Below are 9545 nucleotides of genomic sequence, written 5' to 3'. Positions count from 1 at the left end.
CAACTCTCATCTTACCTAACAGGCAGCATATGGAGGGCCACAGGTTAACTACCTCTCTAGTAATTAAGTGGTAGGTTTAAACTAACAGTAACAAGCATACATAGTGTCACAATGCCCATCCTGTGGCTCTTGCCAATAGAGCACCTTGAATTAAAGTCCTTCATAACCCTTCATTGCACTAAATCAGGAGCGGGGAACATGTGGACCTCCTTGTTGTGTTGGTCAGACCAGAACTATTATCTGTAGCTAGCACAGCCTCAGGGATGATATTTGCAGCCCAGCCCATCTTGAGTTCCAAAGGCCAACCACGTGTGTATTAAGCTATGGCAGCTTCAGAAACCCTGTGCTGTCGGTTCAAAACATGCTGAGGTCAAAATTCTAGTTGCATCTTGATAGCATTGCTCAAATCCAAGTTGTCCTGAACATAAGCCAGATCGGCTCAAGTGCATAAAATGCATTAAGTTTTAAAACTACTAGGTGCTGTATAAATTGCTAGAATTGCTTTAATGTGCACATTTAACGTATAGCAAAAATATTGATAATCTGAGATGATGCGACCAGAAAAGCTTAACAGAACCAATTAAAATGATGTGTAATTGAGAAGCCTAAATTTAAACGTCTTGGGAATGTTTCAGTTGTGCACCAAGTGCACTTTTCATGCGATTGAAGTGAAGTATCAAACGAAATAACATGGTCACGCTTCTCGATTTGATTCTGAAACCATCCTAGCACAATGCCTTAGCTGTGTGGCTTATTTTTCAGGTACATGAGAAAAGGATTAAAGCATTAGAAGTTGACCTCTCCATGTTCCTATGAAGGACAGCTAGACCATAGTTAATTGACTGTTGTTGCATTGTTACAGGTAGAGTCTGTCGTAATTACAATCTCAACTAATAATGTATGTGCAGCATTTTATTATTTAATAGCATTTTCTTGTTTCAGAAGGTCATTTCATGCACATAATTTCTAAATAAGTGCAGTTTACCTAAAACTCAATGCCATACTGGCATTTTTTGTCAGGAGAAAGTACATCAAGCTTTCAATTCTAAGCATGCATAATTGGAGGTAAACTCTGTTGAATTCAGTGAGACTTAGTTCCAAATTAAATTATCATGGTCTCTTAACAAGACAATCATCAATGCTGTACAGTGCTATCTTGGTTCTCAAACTTAATCCATTCCGGAAGTCTGTTCCAAAACCCAAGCGTTCCAAAACCAAGGCATGCTTTCCCATAGAAAGTAATGCAAAACGGATTAATCTGTTCCAGACTTTTAAAAGCAACCCCTAAAACAGCAATTTAACATGAATTTGGCTATCTAACGAGACCATTGATCCATAAAATGAAAGCAATAATCAATGTACTGTACTATAAAATAAATAAGACAGCATTGTATATGATAAAAATTAAAATTATTTTTTTCCCTTACCTGTACTGATGATCGTCATTGTTTGGATGGGGGGCTTTTATCCATTTCCACAGTCACACAATCAATCAATCAATCAGTGCCAGTGCCCCGGAAACAATAGCCAACAGTCGCATTGGACGTTCAGCTTCCAAAAAACATCTGAATACCGAAACACTTCAGGGGTTTTGGCGTTTGGGAACCAAGGTATTTGAGAACCAAGGTACCACTGTATATTTGCCACTGCCATACTTAGGATTCATCCTCATGTTGCAGTATTAGATATGGAATTGGCACTTTAGAACTCTATTGATCAGGTTTTCCAACTCTGCTGGTTTATCCTAGAAAGTTTGCTGTAGGGATGCAGATACGGGGTAGGGGGTGTTACGGAGAATTGCTTAAGTTAGTTTAGGACACAGATATCCCAAAGGATGCTATTGAAGTACCCTTTTTCAACATGTGCAAAAATGAAGTGTTGAAACCGATGGTCACATAAACTACTATGTATAAATAAATGCACTATGGTCCAAAGGGTTGCATCAGGGTTTTAACTTGCATGGATGCCAGGTTTTCAGTAAATAGAGGGATTAATTGGTATTGGGCCAAGCAAATGAATCTCAAGTTTAAAGCAAATCATTCTGAATAAAGGCAATATTATTTTTGTGCTTCTGATTGTTTAGTCGAAACGGTTAGTTTAGTTTGACATGATTTTTATGCAAAAATATATATACTAAAAATGTTACTGTTTATTTCCTTACTCGCTATATAAAAATTATTTATTACATGTCCTGTGTCCATGTAATTTAATGGTGTTAAAAACATCACATCATTTCTATATATTAATATTCCATCCTTCAGGTTCCCAGTTGATGCTGACCAAAATGTATTGTGAAGTAGATAGCATTTAGTTCTATTGATGAGAATGTCTTGATTATCACAATGTCGTTTTCCCTAGTAACTCTAAAACAATCTGCTCTACTTACAAAGCCTCAATTGCACACTTGAAGTGAGTTTGTTTTCTTGTGCCCTGAAGATGCCAGGTGGAAAACCTAGGACCAATATGTCTGCACTGCAGACTTTGCTATGTACCTTTAAATTGGTGCTACTTTTGAATATGCAATCTATTTTATCTGTAGTTTTGAAGGTCAGTGGAAATGGTTCTCTTTCAATCATTCCGTGAAACAAAGGTGGGTGTGAAGGTCTTGCTGTACTTCTCAGATTCAAAAGTTTATTGCAACAAGATTCTACTAGGGATGCACAGCACAAGCTCTTGAAGAGGGGAGCTGTGTTAAAGCTGAACTTGACTTAAAGGCATTTTCAAGATGGGGTTCCAGTCCCTTGTGTACTAGATTGCAAATTTATTTATAAACTAGGTTCATTTTCCCTCCCGCTATGTTGCAGTGACCCGTTACATCCCTAACAAGAAAGGAAATTTAAATTTAGCATTTTGCAAAGTTGGTTACTATTTTCTCTCTTCCTGTGTTCTCTCCAAATTCCACCTTGGCATGCCTTAATTCTAAAAGTATTTTTGTTCTTGCTTTTTCTCTTTTTTGGCCTAGACTTCCTTTTAAAGGTCTTTTGTCTTATGTAGCCTCCTTGAGAGCCTGTAACTTTTTTTAGACTTGTATGTTCCTTTTATAAGCTGTGGTCTATCTGAGCCCTCATAGCAACTTTTACATAACCTCCAAGCATGCTTCTAGTTTAAATGGTTGATATGCATTGGCACATGTCCGAATTCAGTAAATGAGAAATAGATGCCAAAGTCCAAAGCAGTTGTCCAGAAATGTCAACAGGGGGCTTGTATTTTGCTTGAGTTACTTAAAAAAATATATACTGAGTTATCTGAGCTTTGCTTTAATTTAATGATTAACAGGCAGAAATGCAGAAACTTTAAATGATCCAAGTGCAACAAAACTGAGTAACCTGCATCATGTCTGAAAAACCCATTTGCATTGCTGACTTTGAGGAACATGCTAAGAAATTTCTTCGAAAATCTGTGTATGACTACTATAAGTCTGGAGCTGATGATCAGCAGACCTTAGCTGAAAATGTATCTGCATTTTCAAGGTAAATAAATAAGTTTGCATGTAGTTAAACAGGGCAGTGGGGAATATGAAGATCTGAAGCATGTCTGTAATGGAGTTAAGCTGCAGTGATAGTGGACAGCTTGGTTGTCTACAGGAGTCATGCTTAACTGCTGCTGGAGCTTCTGGCTAAATAATTTTAACTTTCCACTTTCACTGTGTCCATGTCTGGTGGGTACTGAGTTGGAGTAAACAGTTTGGACAACCGCGCTGTGCCCCAAAGGCCGCTTTTTGAGTGACTGATAAGGGTGAGGTTATCTTGATAAGCCTGTTCTCTCAACCCAACAATTTCTCCCTTCTTTCCTTCAGCATGGAAAGAAGCAACAGCTTCATTGCACCCCTCTTTCTCATGCTTCAAAACAGTCCAGGACATGGGGGTGGTGAGGCTAAACAAGTTAATGGCCAACATAGGTGCATTATGCATGGAAGGAAAGAAGAATGTCTTCCTGAGGGAGGCTTGCACGCCCCCTTCCCTGTATTTCTTAACACACCTTTTTTATTCATCCAAGCCTTTTAAATTACAGTTGTACTGTTATGTGCTGGCATGGTTGCTCAAGAGCGAAGAGGCAAGACTCCCACCAGTCTTTTCCAGGCTTTATTATCTGTACAAAAACATTTACAGTGCAAAGCGTCTCAGGTCCATGTCTGCTCAGTCGCTAGCAGAATCTGGGAGTGGGCAGTCCTTAAACTTTCCCCAGCATAGCAGTCTTTTGACCCCCATCCTTCTCCTTCCCTCTCTGCACGTAAACCGACTGCGCACAGAGGGTGTTGGCAAAGGGGGACTTGCCTCCCCCCCCCGCTTTGCTCAGGCTCAGTGTTGCAGCATCTTCTCATCCCTGCATCCCTTCCCCACTGGAGGCATGGGTTCCCTCCTCGCCGGAGGAAGAGCTCCTTCACACGATTTTCAGAGGCTCCCTGTAACCCAACTGCCCTTCCACCTCTCGCCTCTGAGCTGATGGCAGTTCCCTGACACGTACCTTGGATCTCAAACGCCTTGGCTCCTGAACAAAATCAGCTCCTGAACGAAACCTGGAAGTGGGTGTTCCTGTTTTCAAACTATTTTTGGAAGCCAAACGTCCGGCAGGGCTTCCGTAGCTTCCAATTGGCTGCAGGAACTTCCTGCAGCCCATCAGAAGCTGCGCTTTGGTTTCCAAAAGCTTTGGAAGTCAAATGGACTTCCAGAACGGATTCCGTTCGACTTCCAAGGTACAACTGCACCGGATTTTCCTCTGGTTGAATAGCTTGATTCCTCTCTCTCTCTTTTTAACGTTTTGTTCTTTAAAGTATTGTGCGTATTGAACTGAAATCCATTTTTGGAAAAAGGACATAGTAGGTAAACTTTTAAATAGATGAGCCCACGAGATTTGGCAGGCATCGTGCTATGTCAGGGTTTTCAATCTTGCATTCTTGCAAATATCTTCACTCTAAACTCTAGATCAAAGGAAGTAATAGTGCCACTGTATTCTGCTCTGGTCAGACCTCACCTGGAGTACTGTGTCCAGTTCTGGGCACCACAGATCAAGAAGGACACTGACAAACTGGAACGTGTCCAGAGGAGGGCAACCAAAATGGTCAAAGGCCTGGAAATGATGCCTTATGAGGAACGGCTAAGGGAGCTGGGCATGTTTAGCCTGGAGAAGAGGAGGTTAAGGGGTGATATGATAGCCATGTTCAAACATATAAAAGGATGTCACATACAGGAGGGAGAAAGGTTGTTTTCTGCTGCTCCAGAGAAGCGGACACGGAGCAATGGTTCCAAACTACAAGAAAGAAGATTCCACCTAAACATTAGGAAGAACTTCCTGACAGTAAGAGCTGTTCGACAGTGGAATTTGCTGCCAAGGAGTGTGGTGGCGTCTCCTTCTTTGGAGGTCTTTAAGCAGAGGCTTGACAGCCATATGTCAGGAGTGCTCTGATGGTGTTTCCTGCTTGGCAGGGGGTTGGACTCGATGGCCCTTGTGGTCTCTTCCAACTCTATGATTCTATGATTCTCCCTGATCGGCAAACGATCAGCAGCTTTGTTTCAACACCGACTTCCCTCTTTTTCTTTCTTTTTTTTAAAAAAGCACAATCTGCTTTTTGCCCCTCGGCAATTCGGCTGCAGGGACCACACATTCACTCCATAAGACGCACAGACATTTCCCCTTACTTTTTAGGAGGAAAAAAGTGCATCTTATAGAGCGAAAAATACGGTACATCCTACAATGCAGGCATATTGTCAAGCATTAGGGATTTCGGGCTGGGACTTTTGCCATCGCCGAGGCTGCGCAACCGCTGAAAGGAATCAGAGGCCACATTCACACCATGCATTTAAGGTGCTACAGTGCCACTTTAAAACATCATGGCTTCCCTCAAAGAATTCTGGAGTTTGTTAAGGGAATTGCGAGTTCTTATGGAGCCCCATTCCCCATCACACTTCCAATTTTCATTTCCCTGTGAAGAGGAACTTGTTGTTAAACCACTCTGGAAATTGTAGCTCTTGGGGCAGGGAACAGGCATCTCCTAACAGCTTAACAAACTACAGCTCCCAGAATTCTCTGGGGGAGTCATGAGCGCTTAAAGTGGTATCATAGACCTTGGTATGGTGTGAAAGTGGCTGCAGGCTTAACTGTTGCTAACTACAGAAAGCATTTCAATAACATCACAAGCTATACTCCTATTGATGCAGCCCAGAATTGCATTGGCTTTTTCAGCTGCCGCGTCACACTGTTGGCTCATGTCAAGTTTGTGGTCAGCCAAGACTCCTAGATCCTTTTCACATGTACTGCTCTCAAGCCAGGTGTCACCCATCTTGTATTTGTGCCTCTCATTTTTTTTGCCCAAGTGCAATACTTTACATTTCTCCCTGTTAAAATTCATCTTGTTTGTTTTGGCCCAGTTCTCTAATCTGTCAAGGTCGTTTTGAAGTGTGATCCTGTCCTCTTGGGGTGTTAGCCACCCCTCCCAGTTTGGTGTCATCTGCAAATTTGATCAGGATGCCCTTGAGTCCATCATCCAAGTTGTCGATAAAGATGTTGAATAAGACCGGGCCCAAGACAGAACCCTGTGGCACCCCACTAGTCACTCTTCTCCAGGATGAAGAGGAACCATTGATGAGCACCCTTTGGGTTTGGACAGTCACCCAGTTACAAATCCACTGAGTGGTAGCATAGTCAAGACCGCATTTTACCAGTTTCTTTACAAGAATCCATGCTGACTATTGGTGATCACAGCATTCCTTTCTAGGTGCTCACAGACTGTTTGCTTAATGATCTGCTCCAGAATCTTCCCTGGTATTGATGTCAGACTGACTGGGCGGTAATTATTTGGGTCCTCTCTTTTCCCCTTTTTGAAAATAGGGACAACAATTGCCCTCCTCCAGTCTGCCGGGACTTCGCCTGTTCTCCAGGAATTCTCAAAGATGACTGCCAGTGGTTCTGAGATCACATCTGCCAGTTCTTTTAATACTCTTGGATGCAGTTCATCTGGCCCTGGAGACTGCTACTTGCCCCAAAATGGAAAGAAGCGGAAGTCCCGGCAAAGGAAGAATGGATACAAAAACTTGTGGAATATGCAGAAATGGCGAATCTTACCAGAAGAATAAGAAATCAAGATAAAAAACTTTTTATAAAATAATGGAAATGGTTTATTGCATATTTACATATAAATTGCAAACATATGAAAACATTGGCAGGATTATTGTAATAACCTGCAGTTTCATAAGAGTTTATATTTGAAGTAGGAGCAAATTCAATGAATTTGGATATGCAGAAGATATTAACAAAATAAATTTAAGGAACTGCAAAGAGGGGGGAAATCAAACTTTGAAATGTTAAAATGATTGTAAAATTAATGAAATGTATAAACTTGAAAAGTATAAGTAAAAACTTTTTTAAAAAAAAGAAAGTTAAGGAAGAGCTGGTTCCAGTCCGTACTGGTGAGAGCATTAAATGATAGCGTTTGCTCAGCAGTAAACAAAGACAAAAAGTGCAGTGCAAACTCTGGAGTATGATTCCCGTCTGCCTGATAAGTTGACTTCTCCATTTCCATCTGTGCTAGGTTAAGACTGTACCCTCGGATGCTGAGGAATGTGTCTGCTCTGGACCTGTCGACTTCCATCTTGGGCCAGAAACTCAGCATGCCAATATGTGTAGCAGCGACAGCCATGCAATGCATGGCTCATGCGGATGGAGAAATTGCAACCGCCAGAGGTATGTTGGAAAACCCAGCTGTGAATAATATAACCCAGGAAGGAGCTCAGCAATGTTAAAGAAACCTTGGGTGGAATTCCCCTATTGAGCTCCATCAGCGAACGCCCTGTGCAAGGATTTCCATTTGTGTAGTGGGGCTTCCCTCCTCTTCCTCTGTGTGCTCCCCCATTCATCCTGAAAATGACTCCTGGGGCGTTGGGAGGAACCCCCAGAACTTCTAGTGCCTCTTATCAGAAGATGTATAAATAAAGCTGTCAATAATAATTAATGATAATTTATTACTTATACCCTGCCCATCTGACTGGGTTTCCCCAGCCACTCTGGGCGGCTCCCAATAGAATATTAAAAACACGATAAAACATCTAACATTGAAAACTTCCCTAAACAGGGCTGCCTTCAGATGTCTTCTAAAAGCTATGTAGTTCTTTATATCCTTGACATCTGATGGGAGGGCGTTCCACAGGGCGGACGCTACTACCAAGAAGGCCCTCTGCCTGATTCCTGTAACCTCACTTCTTGCAGTGACGGAACCACCCTCGGAGCTGGACCTTAGTGTACGGGCTGAACGATGGGAGTGGAGACACTCCTTCAGGTATACTGGGCCGAGGCCAAAATTGCCTCTCATTGTTTAAGCAGGAACCCTGAGAAAATGAAACTTGAGGATTTTCTAGTTGCTCTATCCACAACCCTGAGCCAAAACAACCATAAAAATCAGTACCTTCAGGGCATATAAATAGTGCCAAGAGCAAGACTTGAATGAGGCGTTAGTTTTCAATTAGAGGACTGCTACTATTCTTGCTTTTTAGCAAAACGTCTAGCTTTTTGCTCACTCTCACTGCGAGAAGCCAAGTTACAGGGAACCAGGCAGAGGGCCTTCTCGGTAGTGGCGCCCTCCCTGTGGAACGCCCTCCCACCAGATGTCAAAGAGAACAACAACTACCAGACTTTTAGAAGACATCTGAAGGCGGCCCTGTTTAGGGAGGCTTTTAATGTTTGATGTAGTACAGTATTTTAATATATTTTTTTGGAAGCCGCCCAGAGTGGCTGGGAAAGCCCAGCCAGATGGGCGGGGTATAAATAATAAATTATTATTATTATTATTTGAACACAGATTGGATCAAAATGTGAAAAAACACACCCATAGGAGTTTTATTGATGAAATTTGATGCCAAGGTGGTTGGTTTGTCCTGCAGTGTCTCAGACCCTTCCCAAAATCACTTGTTTCTGGCAGAAGTGATCTGGGGTTTAAATGTGAACCTAGAATTAAAAGCTTCAGTTGATTGAACTAGTGTGTTGTTGTTTTTTAAGAGGAACAAAGCTTTCCCCACTTTGTGGCATCTCAAAACAATATCCTAATCATGGGTGACATCAGGTGTGAAGTAGGTAGAGATATGCCTATCAATGCAGAGTTGGGAAACTGTAAAACACACTCCTGATTGGCAGTGAGAGCAAGGCTCCCCTTTGCCAATGCACAATCAGCTGGTTGGCAGTGAGAGAGAGCCTTCTGGCAAACCCAGTTGCTGTTGACCCTTGCCCCAAACGGGGCACAAGGAATTCTGGTGAACTCACAGTCACCGCCCATCAGCTGGCAGGTTGTAACTTCAAGCTTAGCTTGACTTGGATTTTCTTCCCACACTGCAAAGGAAACGTTTGGTGACACCAGATGATTGACAGGAATAATAATAATAATAATAATAATAATAATAATAATAATAATAAGCATATTATATCTCAGATCAAAGATTATTTAGTACCCCATTCATACTATTTTGTGGCCTTGACAACAATGGCATTCATAGTGGAAGGAAGTGGGGCACTGAAATTTATGATTCAGCTGTCACTAGCTTGGTCCATATAATGCTTTATCT

General features: G+C 41.9%; 1 protein-coding gene across 1 annotated transcript in view; it reads left to right on the top strand.

Moving 5' to 3' along the window:
- Positions 1–2554: 2554 nt before the first annotated feature.
- HAO1 (hydroxyacid oxidase 1) overlaps positions 2555–9545 on the top strand; it is a 43897-nt gene continuing 36906 nt past the window's right edge. The window contains exons 1-2 of the mRNA XM_053380726.1: positions 2555–3470; positions 7526–7677. Coding sequence (XP_053236701.1) covers positions 3334–3470; positions 7526–7677 — 289 coding nt within the window. The 5' untranslated portion in view covers positions 2555–3333. The remainder of the gene's footprint in view (positions 3471–7525; positions 7678–9545) is intronic.

This window comes from Podarcis raffonei, chromosome 3 (genome assembly GCF_027172205.1).
Source record: "Podarcis raffonei isolate rPodRaf1 chromosome 3, rPodRaf1.pri, whole genome shotgun sequence".
Taxonomy (NCBI): Eukaryota; Metazoa; Chordata; class Lepidosauria; order Squamata; family Lacertidae; genus Podarcis; species Podarcis raffonei.
The sequence above is the reverse complement of the archived record's forward strand: the minus strand, read 5'-3'. Positions and strand labels throughout refer to the sequence as shown.